The 17,652-nt window shown below is 41.0% G+C and overlaps 1 protein-coding gene across 2 annotated transcripts in view; it reads right to left on the reverse strand.

Moving 5' to 3' along the window:
- Nucleotides 1-13,493: 13,493 nt before the first annotated feature.
- The window catches only part of Ndufaf6 (NADH dehydrogenase (ubiquinone) complex I, assembly factor 6), a 25,946-nt gene continuing 21,787 nt past the window's right edge, over nt 13,494-17,652 (reverse strand). For both annotated transcript variants that reach the window (XM_013012376.1, XM_013012377.1), the window contains one exon: nt 13,494-13,659. In XM_013012376.1, the coding sequence (XP_012867830.1) occupies nt 13,531-13,659 (129 nt within the window). In that variant the 3' untranslated portion in view covers nt 13,494-13,530. The remainder of the gene's footprint in view (nt 13,660-17,652) is intronic.

The raw sequence follows: 17,652 nt of genomic DNA on the forward strand, positions 1-17,652 counted from the left end.
GCTAGCTGGTCTAAGGATGGTAAGTTCTAAGATGGAACTTTGAGGGAGGAGAACCTGGTGTGACCGCGGGCACTGCTCCTGAGCACAGACGGCTGTGGGGTCCTTCTCACATGGGTTGCTTGGAATAGAGAGGCATAAACAAATGTTATTTGAACTACTTGACACACCTGCAGAGAACCCTCACTGTGTAGTAGTGTGCAGTATAATATTAAAACACAAAAAGTAGACTTCATTGTTGTAAACTTCATTAAGAATACTGAGATTGGGGATTAGCTCAGTGGGAGAGCGCTTGCAAGGCCCTGAGTTTCATCCTTAGTACCACAAAAAAAAAAAAAAAGCTAAAAAGAATACTATTTTTCAAGTTGTCTGTGCTTCTCTCAAAAGTATGTAAGAGAGAGTTTAGTCTGTGCCCAGTTGATTCTATATTGGCCTGAAAAAGGGCAAATAATCACTAGACAGCGAACTAGACCTTGCCCCAAGGCCAGGATAGAATCTGGACCTGCCTGGAAGAGAAGCACTCACTGCCGGCTGTGATGCACTCTGGCCTGCCCTGTGGAGGGTTTTCCTGGGTAACTTCCTGGAGAATTACCACTTCTACCCACTGTGTGTGCACTAAACCCTGACATGGAGATCAAACTCATAAAGGAAAAAATCATATTCATGAAATATAAAAAAGGAAGAATATTGACTATTATCCCTGCCCTCACATTTCTTCCGTATAGTTTATTTGTCTACACTTTTTTTTCTATGTAAACTGATATATACTGCAGGAGAATTATAAAAGAATTCTTCAGAAAAGAGACAGGATTGAAAATAACCTAAATTAACTTCTGAAGTGGAAGTCTGAAAATACAGGGTCAGAATTTCCAATGTACATATCAAAAGGGAAATGGTATCAAGAGAGAAATGATAAGCTGGTGGTTCACACCTGCAATCCTAGCTACTCAGGAGGCCAAGATCTGAGGATCAGAGTTCATAGCTAGTCTGGGCAGGCAAGTCTATGAAATTCTTATCTCCAATTAACCACCAAAAAGCCAGATGTAGAATTGTGGATTAAGTGGTAGAGCCCTAGCCTTGAGTACACACACACCCACACACCCACATATACACGCGTGCACGCGGGGAGAGGTGTGCTTCTCGAAAAGGGATTGGCATGGTGGCAGTATAGGTACCTGACTGTGGATGACACCTTGGAAGTGGTGAGTGGTTGACCTGAAGCACAGACCTAGTCAAGTTCTGAACATCTACCCTCTGCCACTGGGGGCGGGTAGGGGCTGCGGCCTCCACAATCTGCTGGAAGAAGCCAAGTCTTGAGAAACAGTATGGTTTGTTGTGATTATGTATGTGCTCCTCCTCTTGGCAAGGCTGGAGGTTGTGAAATATAACAGAGGAGATGCTGCAACTGCGGTTCTGTGGTGAGAGTTGAAAAGGTCTCAAGTATGGTGGCGTCTACCTATAATCTCAGCATGGAGAGGCAAAGGCCAGCCTAGGTTAATAGGGAGACCCTGTCTCCACAAACTAAACCAAGCAGGTCTTAAAGGCTGGAAATGGGCTCACAGCTTCACTTAGCACACTAGCAGCTATGAATCAGAACAAAAGGAAAAACAACAAAGGACAAGGAGATCTAGATCTAAATCTCTCTCTGAAGACACAGAATATATATATATATATATACACACACACACACACACACACACACATATACATATGTAGCTATGTGTGTATGTATATATATATGTAGATATGTGTGTATATATAGGTATATATATATATATATATATATATATTTGCCTGTCGTGGGGCTCACAGCTTCACTTAGCACACTAGCAGCTGTGACTCAGAACAAAAGGAAAAACAACAACAAAATAGGACAAGAAAGGGGATCTAGATCTCTCATGGAGACACAGAATATGTGTGTGTGTGTGTGTGTAGGTATGTGTATATATATTTGCCAGCCCTGGGGCTTGAACTCAGGGCCTGGGTGCTATCCTTGAACCTCTTTGTTCTGCTCAAGGCTAGTGCTCTACCACTTGAACCACAGCACCACTTCCAGCTTTTTCTGAATAGTTTACTGGAGATGAGTCTCATGGACTTCACTGACCAGGCTGGCTTTGAATCATGATCCTCAGATCTCAGCCTCCTGAATAGCTAGGATTACAAGAATGAGCCGCTGGCACCTGGTAAAACAGCCATATTTTAAATGCTTTAAAATAAAAGCACTTGGGAGGAGGATGCCAATGACAAATCTTCTCACTACAGATAGATCTCTTACCACTCCAAGGTTTAAATGGAAGGCATGGATGGAAGAAACAAAGAGAAATGAGCTGACAGCCAGAAAGATGCAGAGGATAATAGCCAGCACAAAGTAAGAGGTGTAAAAAAGGTCTTGGCAGTTAGGGGGAAATGTATGTAGGACATTTAGTCATGCATAGTTTTTTAATCAAAGAATCATGGATATGAGTGTGAAGAATCTTTGGATAGCAGAAATGTGGTTGTCCTTAGATGTATAAGCAATGCTAAAGAAGGAAAAAACACAAGAAATGAAAACTGGAAGTATGAAAAGCTGTATTTGTTATTAGGTAACTTCCCCACACTATCCATGGTGTACTCAGTGGCCACAAACAAGGCATTCCCCTTGGGTTCAGTGTATCTGCCTTGTCTGAGTAAACAGTTTAAGAGTTAAGGAAGTCCTGGGTACATGAACATCAAAGGTATAGGTCGGCTCAATAACTTGTTCCATACCATGCAGTTGGCTTGTGGTTGGATAGGTTTCAATTCATTATGTAATATCAAGAACACGTAAAACAGTGTGGAAAAGTAACAATACAATCCCTTCCCCTCCCAAAATTATTATTATTATTATTAGTCAGTTGTGGGGCCTGAACTCTGGGCCTGGGCGCTGTCCTTCAGCTCTTCAGCTCAAGGCTAGTGCTCTACCACTTGAGCCACAGCACTACTTCCAGGTTTCTGGTGATTTATTAGAGATAAGAGTTTCACAGACTTCCCTGCCCAGCCTGACTTTGAACTGTGATCCTCAGATCTCAGCCACCTTAGTAGCTAGGACTATAGGTGCCTGGCAACAAATTTATTTTGCAGTATAATTTTTAATTATTTAACTTGAGAACTTTTTTGTATCATCAAGTACATCAAAGTACAACCTTAAAGTAAACCACAATGCCAACAAACAACACAGCTACAGTCTGATACTTGAGACTGTGCACACAAGGTTCACACGTTTTGATATTGTTGAAATGCCGTAGGGCTCCAAACCTCTTGGACTATGTTGTTTACTCTGTCTTCCGCTAGAATATTAGCTTCATGAAAACAGCCACCTGCTTACCTTGCCCACTACTACAGAGCAGGCCCTAGTACACAGCAGGTGCACAAAAAATGAACAGGCTGAAATGATTACCTTTACCTCATGGAGGCTGTGAGCTTAGATACTCTGAGATTGAGACCCTGCACAGTCCTGAGGACGGTGGGATAGGTAGGATGGTAAGCAACTGAAGAGGAAGAGGAGAGAAAACCAAGTGAAGAAAGTGGGGCAGTGCTGTTTATAGGCAAGGGCTTGGCCTAGGAAAAGTAAGGGAAAAGTTAGGACAGAGTGGATACTGGGAAACACTGCAGAACCAGTTAAAAGGATAGGAATTGGGAACCTGCCATTGATTTTGGTTGTTGAGGCTGAAAATGGGAGCAGCAGCTGAAGAGAATTTGGAGAGAAACTCCCTTTGCACAGGAATTAAGAGTAATTAGGACACCTAGTAGGAAGTCTGGCAGTGAATGGAAGGAAAGACATGGGTATTTGCTTGCAGAAGGCAAGGGCATTGTTAATTCAGTAGGAAAGTATCATGTCACTTTGTCACTGTCTCCAGTGGAGGCTTCCTCTCTCATCCTTTGTCCTAAGAAAACAAAAGGAGTATTCTGTTTCACAAGTGCTCTAGTAAAGCTTCTGAGAGCTTCGGCTTTGGATTCAGACTGCCCATTTTTAAATCCCAGGATTTCCCATTCATTTTTGACTTTACCAAGTGACTGAATTCTCTAAGTTGTTTTGATCTGGGAAGTAAAGATTCAGTCACTGAACATTCTGAAGCACCTGTCCCGGGTCAGATTACATCTCTGTACAATTCCTCAAACAGGAAGCCAACTGGGATTTTTTAAAAGTTTTTTTCTTGACTGCTTTTAGGATAGGGATGTATTTTTCCTTATTGTTTACACACAGTGTGGCCAAAAACCTTGGACATTCCTTCAAAAAGTCAGACACCAGTTAGATATTTGGGGATCCAAAGAAAAACTTGGAAATGAGCTATCTGGATTTTTTTTTTCAGTTCCCCTTATCCCAGCCTGGCTTTTTGCTGTTACTTGGAGATCGAGTCTTGACAGACTTTTAGGCCTGGGATGAACTGTGATCCTCTGGATCACAGCCTCTAGAGTAGCAAGAATTACAGAATGAGACAATGGTGCCTGATTAACCGTTCACTTTTTAAGTAAGTACTTAAAAAATGTTGGTTGCAGGCCTTGAACTCTGGGCCTGGGTGCTGCGCCTCAGCTCTTCAGCTCAAGGCAAGTGCTCTGCCACTTGAGCCACAGTGCCACTTCCAGTTTTCTGGAGGTTAACTGGAGATCAGAGTCTCGTGGACTTTCCTGCCTGGGTTGGTTTTGAACCATGATCCTAGCTCTTAGCCTCTTGAGTAGCTGGGATTACATGTGTGAGCTACTGATGTCCACCTTAAGTACTTTTTAATAAAACTGATTTATGACAGCATTTCTTTAAAAGTGACCTCCTTCCTCTACTTTAAACATCTTTGAGATTCACATGCACACAGAAATTGAACATATACTCAAAATGTCTTTTCAATGTGATTGTATTGGTGCCACTGGACAACACTCACACCTGCTTCAAATTATTTCCATGAAAATAAAACCATAGCTTTGCAATACATGAGAAGACACTCAAGCTCATCCACAACAAAAGCAAAACAAACTGTTCTGGGAAGTAGCTGAGTACATAAATCTCATGTCCTCACTACTCTGGAACTCCTTGTAAATACTGGCAGAGGTCACACCAGTTTTTTAGAGGCTTCACATGGGAGTAGCTCACACAGTTTATTTGGGAATTTAAGGAAAGGCTTACCTCATAAGGCTGAAAACACACCGGATTCTAACTGCTACCTAAGTGAGATAACTTATTCCCACTAAATTAAAATGCTGTACAGAATAAAAATATTAACATTTTCCTGGCTCACACTGTATTATTAAGATACAATGAAGACTAACATATCAAATAAAGTATTTAGTATATAATATGAATGTCAAGGAAAAATGGGAAACTCTAGACCAAAATGCTAATTGTGGTTCTTACCAGAATTATTCTCTATACTGTGTGTGTGTGTGTGTGTGTGTGTGTGTGTATGCATGTGTGCATGCTCACATACCAGCCCTGAAGCTTGAAGTTAAGGCCTGGGCGCTGCCTCTAGTGTTTTTGTTTGTTTGTTTGTTTTTTGCTTAAGGTTAGAACTCTACCACTTGACCCATTACTCTACTTCTAGCTTTTTAGTGGTTGGGGATAAGAGTCTTATGGACTTTTCTACCCAGGCTAGCTTTGAACTGTGATCCTCAGATCTCAGCCTTCTGAGTAGCTAGGATTACACATATGTGCCGCCAGCACCTGGTTTCTGCTATATTTTTTTATGTTTGTTTTCTTTTTTCCAAGATTTCTGCAATGAGCACATATAAGTTAGTTATGTAAGAACAAATAGTCATTTTCTAAAAAAAAATGACCTCTTAGGAAAGCAAGATTCAAAGAGATCTTTTCCTTATGGCTATGTGGACTAGTTTATAAAAAGGGAATAGAGGCAGCTTTTTTTTTTTGGGGGGGGGGGGGGAAGGGGGAGGTCCAGTCGTGGGGCCTGAACTCTGGGCCTGGGCCCTGTCTCTCAGCTCTTCAGCTCAAGGCTAGCGCTCTACCACTTGAGCCACAGCGCCACTTCCGGCTTTTTTCTTTTTGCATATGTGGTGCTGAGGAATTGAACCGAGGGCCTCAGGCATACAAGGCAAGCCCTCTACCACTGAGCCACCTTCCCAGCCCAGAGGCAGCTTTTTGACATAGAAATTTCTTAACTTCTTAATCAAGTTAGAAAATTAACATCATCCAAGTGCTGGTGGTTCACGCCTGTAATCCTAACTACACAGGAGGCTGAAATCTGAGGATCGCAGTTCAAGGCCACCCCAAGCAGGAAAGTCCCTAAGACTCTTATTTCCAATAAACCACCAGAAAACCACAAGTTGTGCTGTGGCTCAAGTGGTAGAGCACTAGCCTTGAGCTGAATAGTTGAAGGACACTGTGCAGGCCCAGAGTTCAAGCCCCACAACTGACCAAAAAAAGGAAAAAAAAAAAAAAAGAAAATTAACATCACATAAAACAACTGAAGCAAAAACAGAAAGAGGATATAGTGAAACAGCTCAAATCATTAATGCTGAGTTCCTAAAGAATCTTGTATCAAGATCTTGTGGTCTTAAACAGCTCTTGAACTTATTCTCTGAGAAATTCATTATGCAGGCCTGCATTTAAATGCACAGGCTACTATATAACTAAGCAGCTGGGAAGATAAATCATAATTAAAAATAAAAAAGAAAACACACAGTACACCAAGGCAAGACTGTTTAATGAGAAAAAGGCAGCACAAAGGAAAACCCTATCTGTGCAGAAGAATTAAAAAAAAGATCACAGATTTCAAGTAACAAAGACATTCTTTCTCATATGTGCTTCTAAAGGCAGGCATTAATTACCAAAGACATAATTACGCTAAACATAATGCAAAAAACATCTGTGAAAAAGTACTTATTTCATGCCATTACTTTTTTTTTTTTTAGTGAGTGTGTGCTGCTACTTGGGACTTGAACTCAGGGCCTATTGTTGTCTTGAGACTCTGCTCACTTGAGCCAAACCTCCACTTTCAACTTTTTGTTGGTTATTTGGAGATAAGTCTCTCAGGTTTGTCTTCCTGGACTGGCTGTGAAGCTCCAATCTCAGATTTCAGCCTACTCTGCAGGTGTGAGCCACTGGTACCAGCTTCTCATGTCATTCTTCAAATTCAAACAACTTAAGGTAGTCTGATTTATGTATCTTTCTAGCTCCACTTTCCTTCCTCATACCTTACTTGTCAAAGACGTAATTCTTGATGCCATATACATTGCCTAGCTTGAATACATCTTGGACACACATCTCCAATTCATACTTTACCTACCTGTCCCAGCTCCAAGAAACATTTCCCGAGAGCTCAAAACTACTTACACTGTGGCATGTTTATCCACAAAGGTGTATGGAGCAGTATCTGGACCTAAATTAAGTTCCAGGGATACAAAAATGAATAAACATTGCCTTGCATTACGAACTTGGCTAAGTCATGGAGAAATGCACAAATAGTTAAAATGCACTTAGCTTTTTTGGAGAAAACATGCTTTACAAAGCCAGAGTCATATTGTAGATCACTTTGTTATTCATCTATTACCCACCAATGCTTTAAAGCACTAGTCACTAAAAGTTTTTATCACCTGCAAAACAAAATATGCTTGCTGGCCTAATTTGATTTAGGCTACCAATTTGACTTTTATATAAAAATGTTAAAGCTGGGGGCTGGGAAGGTGGCTCAGGGGTAGTGCTTGCCTTGCATGCATGAGGTCCTGGGTTCGACTCCTCAGTACCACATACACAGAAAAAGCTGGAAGTGGGTGCTATGGCTCAAGTGGTAGAGTGCTAGCCTTGAGCTGAAGAGCTCAGCACAGTGCCCAGGCCCAGAGTTCAAGCTCCATGACCAGCAAAAAAAAAAAGAAAAAAAAAACCTCAAGTTAAAAAAAAAATGTTAAAGCCAGCTGGGAGCCAGTGGCTCATGCCTGTAATCCTACCTACTCAGGAGGCTGAGATCTGAGGATCATGGTTCAAAGGCAGCCCGGGCAGCCCGGGCGACTGATTTTCAATTAACCACCAGAAAACTGGAAGTGGTACTTTGGCTCAAGTAGGAAAGCGCTTGTCTTGAGCTGAGGGATAGTGTTCAGGCCCAGAGTTCAAACCCCATGACCCACCAAAATAAAAGAAAAGTAAAAGCCAGGTGTGTTGGTGCTTGCTAGTAATCTCAACACTCTGGAAGCAGACATATCAGGATTATGAGTTTAAGACCAACTTTAGGTATCAAGAACATTCTAAAGGCTCTGTCTCAAAAGAAAAAAAAATGTAAACAGGTAGGATGGTTTACATTTGTAATCCTAGGTACTCAATTTGAAGCTGGCCAAGACAAAATGTTCATACGAACCCTTCACAATCAATAGTTTAGTATCTGTTCTCCCAGCTATGCAGAAGGCCAAGACCAGGTTTGAAGTTCCAGGCCAGCCTGGGCAAAAAAGTTGATGAGATTCCACCTCAGTGGAAGATGCTGGTCATTGTAGTGCATGCCTACCATCTGAGTTACAGCATGGAATAAAACAGGAGTATAGCACTATACCACCTGACTAACAGGAGGCCTTGAGTTCCAATCTCAGTACTCCTGTACACACACACACTAGTTATAGTTATTCAGGGTAAGTCATTATTCTAAGTACTTTACAGATTTTAATTCATTTGTTCCATACAACTGCTAAAATTTATGATTTCACACTTATGTGCACCTGTTAAGTCATGTTACATATTTAGTCATTTTCTTAACTGCCATTTTTCTGTCTTGCAGGGTCCTAATTTTTAAGAAATAACTAAAATTACTTAAGAAATATGTTCTTTATGAGTAAACAAAGGTAAATGATCATATCATTTTATTCACTCCGTCTCTCTTCAATTTCTGACCTATTTCTACATTCTCTTCCCAATTCTGGATATGCATGGGTTCTTGTTCAGTTCTGACAGGAACAAACAGTAGGATATTTTGTTTTATTTTTAATAACTGCCCACATGTTTACAATTCTGTGGATTATTCTGGACGAGCAATCAATTAGGCTAGTGTTTGCAGAGAAATCCAATTTGTATAAGAAAACAAGCAGCCAAGGATTTGCTGAAATGGGCAAAATATCTTTGATCTTAATTCAAAATGTTTCACTAGACCAGGGGAGGTAGCTATTTTATATTCCTAAACTTTCCTAAGAATGATAGCCATTACATTCTGTTCTTTTTACTCAAAGCCAAAAATTTTAGTTTTAACATAGACCATCCATTCTGCCTCCTGGCCTTTGTGTACACTGCTCCTTTGGCCAGGACCTCCCCACATGAACATCCACCCTCCTTCCACATCCAGCCCTAGCTCTACCAATCTTCCACCCTCTACATGCCACCTACACAGAGACACATTTGGCCTCCAGGACCGTTAAGTGTCCCTTCTGTACATAGCCAGAGACCAGCACTTAGCATTATTTCACTGCTTACTTCTTTTTCCCTAATTCAGTTAGAACTCATGCAGCAATTACTTTCTAACCTAATTAAAAAAATTGTGATCTTGGGCTTTAAAACAATTTAAAAAGCTGAAGAAAAATAATGATTTGAGCATTAAGTCTATAGTACTAGTGTGAATTAAATATCAATATCCCTGAGATGGTTACATCATTTGTAAGACTTTTTTCTTTTCTTTTTGGTGCTGGTCCAGGGCTTTGAACTCAGGACCAAGGAGCAGTCCCTTCTGTGCTCATGGATAGCAATATTCTACCACTTTTTTGGAGGGAGGGGGTCGGTCGTGGGGCCTGAACTCTGTGTCCTTCAGCATTTCAGCTCAAGGCTAGCTCTCTACCACGTGAGCAACAGCACCACTTCTGGTTTTCTGGTGGTTAATTGGAGATGAGTCTCACAGCTTTTCCTGCTCTGGCTGGCTTTGAACGGTGATCCTCAGATCTCAGCCTCCTAAGTAGCTAGGATTACAGGCCTGAGCCACTGGTACCGGGCTCACCTCTGTTTTTGTTGTTGTGTGTATGGTTAACTGGAGATGAGAGTCTTGTGGACATGCCTGCCTGGGCTGGCTCTGAACCGCAGTTCTCAGATCTCAGCCTCCTTAGTGGCTGGGATTACAGGTATGAGCCATTGGTGCCTGTATGAACCTGTTTGAATAACTAAAGCATTAAAGTACAAAGTATATAACCTGCCCAATTCATATTCAGTAAATGTTACTATTACATTTCTCAACAGTGATTTAATTTCATCAAAAGGAAAGTTTTAGCCAGGTGCTGGTGGCTCATACTTGTAATCTGGGATCTGAGGATTGAAGTTTAAAGCCAACCCATGCAGGGAAGTCTATGAGATTCTTTTTTCCAATTAACCATCAGAAAACAGGAAGTGGCACTGTGGCTCAAAGTGGTAGAGTGCTAGGGGAAGAACTCAGAGATAGTGTCCAGGCCGAGTTCAAACTCCATGACCTACCAAATAATAGTAATAATAATAATAAAAAGCAGAGATTTACCAAAGGGGAGAGAGACAGAATCCTGCCAGCTGGACAGCAGTGGCTCACACTTGTAACTGTAGCCACTCAGGAGGCTGAGATCTGAGGATAGTGGTTCAAAGTACCAAGTAGAAACACTCACAAGACTCCATCGCCAAAATCCACAAGTGGAGGTATTGCTCAAGTGGAGGAGTGCCAGCCATGAGCAAGAGTGTGAGACTTTGTATTTAAGCTCCAGTACTGGTGTGCCCAAGAGCATGTGCACACATGCACACTCATGCATGCGCGCACACACACGCACACACACACACACAGAGCTACCCATAACATTGTCTAATAATAGGTAACTTTATCTGCATTAATCTGTAATTTAAACAATATTTGTAACCAGCTGCAGTCTACCTAGTCACTATCAAAATGTGTCTAAAATGGTTTTAAAATAGATGATTCCTTTAAAATACTGATAATATAGAGGCTTGAAGAATAATAAGTTTTATGCCAAGAAATTAAAGGTTTAGTAAATGTCATTCAGTAAGACTCCATTTTAATGTCTACAAAATAGGTAACTTTTAACTCATATAATCTTCTACACAGTACATTTAAAACAGCTTAGGAAGTATTTTTAACTTATGTGCCTATTACTGAATTGGCTTTTGAATCAGTAGTCCTGTTCAGTGTTTAGATCCTTTTTATTAAGACTCTCAACACAGGAACCAAGATGGTTAGTAGACTGCTGTCAAATTTTACCTGGGAAGAGACAAAGACGATGCCAACAAAGACTCTCTAATGAACTTTTCAGCCTGGCTCAGTTGGATTCTGAAGAGGAAACTAGTTCCATTTCCTACATTTGCCTTTGAAGACAAACTAAAAAACTTTCCAAAACTATGGGATTAAACAAGAGGATATTTTTTCACAGAGTCAATATCACCCAAACATATATAAACATACACAAACATATTGAACATACTCAATCACAGTTAATTTATACTTGCCATAAAATCAAATGCCAAGATGAATGAAACTATTTTTGCCTTTAAAAATTCTCAGTTTGAAGCCTCGCATCAGTGTCTCTCACTTGTAATCCTATGTATTTGGGAAACTGATAATAGGAAGATCACAGTTCAAGGTCAGCCCAGGAAGAGGTTCACATGACCTCTTCTTGTTTTACAGCTGGGCAGAGTGGTGAATGCCTATCCTAAATTAGGTGGGATGCTGAGATTGAAAGGATTTTGGTACCTTGCCAGCTTGGGTGGAAAAGTGAGAGATTTCTCCATGGAAGAAAGCTATATACGCTGTAGCTCACATCTGTGATCACACTGATGACCGGAAACCTAAAGGAGGCGGATAGCAGCTCAGTCATGTCCCCAGCAGGAGGTGAGACCCTATCCTACAAATAATGTGAATGGCCAAGGCTGGATGTGTAGCTCAGTAGGACTGTATGTCAGCTTATTAAGTATGAAGCCCTGAGTTCAAACCCTAAGACAAATCAAAACTTCTGAATCTTACGAGTAAAGTTTAAGTAAGCATTGATTCATAGCTGAAACTAAAGACAGAGAAATAGACAAATATGCTTGAGATGAAAATGCAGGTAAAATGAAACCGTGGCATAATTCTTGTCTTGGGATTCAGCTTATTCGGACCTCAAATTTGCCCATTATCAGCAACATAAATAATCTTAAAATTTAATTACCCAAAATGTCTTATTTCATAGAGATTTTAAGAAGCTTTTGTGAAAACACAGACACGGCATCACATGTACCACAGTGCTTATAACTCGGAAGCTCAATGCATCCTATTTTCAAAAAAGTAAAATGACTATCCAATATAACTTTTTTTGTTGCTGTTGTTGGTTGTGGGTTTTGAACTCTAGGCCTGGGCGCTGTCTCTCAGCTCTTCAGCTCAAGGCTAGCACTCTACCACTTGAGCCACAGCACCACTTCCAGTTTTCTGGTGGTTAATTGGAGATAAGAGTCTCACGAACTTTCTTGCCAGGGCTGGCTTTGAACCATGATCCTCAGATCTCAGCCTACTGAGTACTAGGATTACAGGGTGAGCCACTGGTACGGGGCCAATATAACTTTTATGAATAAAATTAGCTCAGTTTTATTCATTATCATAATAAGGCTGAATTATAGACTGAAGCAGTGAGGCTTACAAGAAAGAAAAATCTGGGGCTGAGAAGGTGGCTCAGTGGTAGAGTGCTTGCTTTGCATGCATGAGGCTCCAGGTTCAATTCCTCAGCACCACATAAGCAGAGAAAGCTGGAAGTGGCGCTGTGGCTCAAGTGGTAGAGCACTAGCCTTGAGCTCAAGAGCTGAGGGACAGTGCCCAGGCCCAGAGTTCAGGCTCCACCACTGGCAAAAAAAAAAAAAATTAGAAAAAAAGAAAAATCTTTTAGACCAGCAAGACTCAAATGCAAATTAGGGCTCCAGTTCTTTTTTTTTTTGGCCAGTCATAGGGCTTGAACTCAGGGCCTAGGCACTGTCCCTGAGCTGCTTTTGCATAACACTAGTGTTCTACCACTTGAGCCACAGCACCACTTTCAGCTTTTTCTGTTTATGTGGTACTGAGGAATCAAACCCAGGGCTTCATGTACTACCACTAAGCCACATTCCCAGCCCCATGGCTCCCGTTCTTATAAGCAGCTGCCTTACCTTATATAAGTTGTTTTATCACCACAGATCAATTTTCACACAAAGTTGTAAAGTCTAAATGTTAGGGATATAAACTCTTCAACATGACTGGTACTCTACAAGGGTTAGGTTCATTCTTCAAAATCAATAAATAAATGCACTTTCCAGCTATACTTAAGACCTAAGCTTTGGCATGCAAATTCCAGTGCAAACTTGAGTTTTTTCCCCAAGGGTGTGGAAGGGAGACTAAATCTCTCTCATCTGGCTCTCTCCTGGGCTCCGAATTCCCAGGGATGGCACAGCAGACACTGGGCTGCTAGACTCCCACACTAGCCACCTAGACCCACAGCACTTCACACCCATTCTCTAAGCATATCAGCCCCACACAGTATTTTCTACTAAAGTACACAGAGTCCCTAATGTTTCTAAACAAGAACCCAAGTAGCATATTTTTGTAAAACAAATAAAATTTGTATCAATACAGTAAAATGATTTTAATATCTTTTCCTCCATGACTGAATATACAAAGATAATGGAAGTAGTGTATTCTTCTGCTGTAAAGATGGGTGGAATATGTCAAAATCAACTTGCTGAATTTTCTTTAAATAATCCTCTAGAGAAACCTGAAAAAGAGAACACTGGTCACTAGATCTAAAATGGTCAAGTCTTTCAGCCAAAGTTAAAAAAAAAAAAAGTGCAAGCAGGACATGGTGGTGCTCATCTGTAATTCTAGCACTCAAGAGATTAAGACAGGAGGATGGCAAATTCCAGGCCAGCCTTGAGCAAACATCAAAGAAACATACACATGAAAATAGGGTAAGTATTATGACTATCTTAGTTTCCTGAGATGATCTTCTATACAATAAAGATATTAAAAAATATAAATAAAATTGGCTCCCCCAAATTTTCTATTAGACTAATAGGAGCACCACAAAGCCAGAACTAGAACTACAATAGTGTTCTGAAAAGAAATAGTAATGTTCTGGTCAAGAAGTAAGGATTAGAGACAATATCTCTTTTTTTTTGGGGGTCCGATTGCGGGGCCTGAACTCCAGGCCTGGGCACTGACCTTCAGCTATTCAGCTCAAGGCACTCTACCACTTGAGCCACAGCGCCACTTCCAGCTTTTTTCTTTTTGCTTATGTGGTGCTGAGGAATTGAACCCAGGACCTCATGCATGCAAGGCAAGCACTCTACCACTGAGCCACCTTCCTAGACTCACAATATCTTTGCATACTAGATTCTGTGGACTTAAAAAAAGGATGTTCACCAAGTTCAGAGAGACAAACAGTACATGTTTTCTCTCATATGCAGAAGTTAGAGATAAAATACCCTGGGACATATGATAAATCATATACTCTAGGCATTCACACAGAGTGAGACCAAAGAAGGATACTCATAGTGGAGGAACACAAAGGCCTGATGCCTATGTGCCTCTTATTTATTGAAAAGAGCTCCAGGAAATGGAAACCAGGTTTGTTTGTGTTTTCTTTTCTTTTTGTCTTGTTTAACTGTTGTTGGGGGGAAGGACAAGGGAGAAACAGAAATGGAGGGACAAAGGGTATACAAATGCAGCAGTGGTACTCATTAGATATTATGGTGAAAATGAACTTACAACTTGTGGGTGGGGACAGAGAGGAGAAACTGGGAGACAGTGAAGAGAGGGGTTACACTGTCCAAAAGTTAATGTACTCATTACCTGACTTACGTATCTGTAACCCCTCTGTACATCACCTTTATAATAACAACAAAATATTTTTTAAAAAGGATGCTCAGGATGTAGTCTAACGGTAGAGTAATTGGCAGACTTGAAGATAAAGATTCCTTTTTGCTTTTGCAACAAGATCTTGGTGCATAAACCAGGCTGGCCTTAACTCATGTTTCTCCCACTTTAGCCTTCTGTGTGCTAGGATTACTGGCATGTGTAACCTTGCTCAGCAAAAAAAGGAATGTTTTAATTTAGGAAAATGAGAGAGCCCTACCTACTCTGTTCCATGAAGTGTCCCATGAGTAAGCTCAGTTATCTTTAAAAACAAAATTACTTTGTGAAAAGTTTAACGAGTTCATCTACCTGATATCTATCCTCCTTTTCATCAAAGAAAAAAAAATTACAAGTCCCATAAATGTCATTTCATGCTTTCCCCATCACATAAACTTGACAAAGGAGACTGACGCAGGATGAACAGCCCTAATAGTGAGTAATTTTTTTAAAAAATTTGTTATTTTATGTATTTGTTTTGTAATTAAACAAGAGCTTACTTAGCACTATGAAATTCTGAAGTGTACTCTCTTTCCAGGCCATATACACATTGCCTCCTAGGGTTCTACAGCACAAAACCTTAAGATTCAACAAAAAGATTATGCCGCGTACTTTTTTTTTTTTCCTGGTGCCGATACTGGGGCTTGAACTCAGGGCTTCAACCTTCTTGTGAAGCTTAAGGGCTCACACTCTATAAGCCACATCTCTAGTCCTAGCATTTTGCTCATTCATTAGTGATAAGAGTCTCTAGGAGGAAGTGGCGCTGTAGCTCAAGTGGTAGAGCGCTTGCCTTGAGCTGAAGAGCTGAGGGACAGCGCCCAGGCCCAGAGTTCAGGGCCCACGACTGACACACACACACACAAAAAAGAGTCTCTAGGAGCTGTGTGCCCTGGCTGGCTTCACTGTGATCCTCAGATTTCAGCCTCCTGACTAGAAAATGCACAGTTGCCTTGTTTTATTGTAAGGCTTGGAGACAACCCAAAAATTATTTGACCAAAAGATGATAGGTCAGCTCATGATAGAATGGTAGCTCATACCTGTTTCAAACAAAATAAACAGCAATCACCACCAAACCAAGACATTATTGTTTTGGTCTGAGGAGAGGTACAGTATATTTTGCTTTTTTTGGTTAGCAATTTCCCAAGTGATTCAAATGGGCAGCTAAGACTGACAACAATCTTTTCCACACTAGTATAAAAAAAAACAAAATCCCAATACAAAACAATAACAAAAGACCCAGAGTCCTTAAACTTTATGAAGCTAAGTATGTTAAACAGCTGATGGTCATCCACTTATATTAAAAAGGCTGTAAGGGGCTGGGAAGGTGGCTCAGTGGTAGAGCACTTGCCTTACATGCCTGAGGCCCTGGGTTTGATTCCTCAGCATCACATAAGCAAAAAGAAAAAAGCCGGAAGTGGCGCTGTGGCTCAAGTGGTAAAGCGCTCGCCTTGAGCTGAAGAGCTGAGGGACAGTGCCCAGGCCCAGAGTTCAGGCCCCACGACCGGACCCCCCCCAAAAAAAAAAAGGCTGTGAAAAGGATGATATATAACAGTATTTGTTGGGATATATAAAAATACATATACACATAAATACATTTATTAAAAATAGGTATGCGCTCTCTCTCTCTCCCCATATAAGGCCCAGAGAGATGAAGACATTATTTCTAGATAGGGCAGAACTGTGAAGGCTCTAATTTCTTCTTTTACATTCTATTATGTTAACATTCAAAATATTCACTTTTTTATTGTTTATGCCAGTCCTGGGGCTTGATCCAGGGCCTGGACTCTGTGCCTGATTTTCTTTTTGCTCAAGGCTTGTTCAAACACTTGAGTGCTTTTTCTCTTTTTGGGGGTAGTTTAGGAGAGAGAAAGTCTCTCAGACTTTCCTGCCCCAGCTGGCTTTGAACCAAACATACAGTTCTAAAAACCAGGAAAGAAGGTGAGAAGGGACAGACAGAAATGATTCTTTAGGAAATGATAGAAGACATCTTTAGTATTACCTAGAACATGATTTTATAGTTTTAAAGGATGTTTGAAATCCAGTTAATGAAGTAAACCATACCCAGGAAGAATAGGTATAAAGTATGGAACGACCTAGTTGAGAGCCTATCCTACACTGGGTACTGAGCATTGACTATTTCTGTATATATTTTGTTTTTTGTTGTGCTGAGAATCACTGAGCCATAACTCCAATCTACGTATTTTAGAATAGTTCCCTAAACTGATTACATATCAGAATACTTTGAGGAACCTTTTTTGTTAGTTGTGGAGCTTGAACTTGCAACCCGGGCACTGTCCTTGAGCTCTTTTGCTCAAGGCTAGTACTCTACCATTTTGAGCCACAGCATCAAAGTGGTTAACTGGAGTTTCACGGACTTTTCTGCCTAGGCTGGCTTTGAACCATGATCCTAAGATTTCTGCCCCCTGAGTAGCGAGGATTACAGGTGTGAGCCATCAATGCCTAGCTTTTGAAGAACTTTTAAAAATCACGTTTTTTTTTTTTTTGTCAGTCATGAGGCTTGAACTCTGGGCCTGGGAGCTGTCCCTCAGCTCTTCAGCTCAAGGCTAGTGCTCTACCACTAGAGCCACAGTGACACTTCCGATTTTTTGGTGATTTATTGGAGATAAGAGTCTCAAGGTCTTTCCTGCTTGGGCTGGCTTTGAACGATGATCTCAGCCTCCTGAGTTGCTAGGATTACAGGCGTGAGCCACTGGCTCCTGGCTTAAAATCACATATTTTTTTTTTTTTTGGGGTCCGGTCGTGGGGCCTGAACTCTGGGCTTGGCCACTGTCCCTCAGCTCTTCAGCTCAAGGCTAGCGCTCTACCACTTGAGCCACAGCGCCACTTCCGGCTTTTT

This window comes from Dipodomys ordii, unplaced genomic scaffold, assembly GCF_000151885.1.
Source record: "Dipodomys ordii isolate 6190 unplaced genomic scaffold, Dord_2.0 Scaffold17, whole genome shotgun sequence".
NCBI classification, from domain to species: domain Eukaryota; kingdom Metazoa; phylum Chordata; class Mammalia; order Rodentia; family Heteromyidae; genus Dipodomys; species Dipodomys ordii.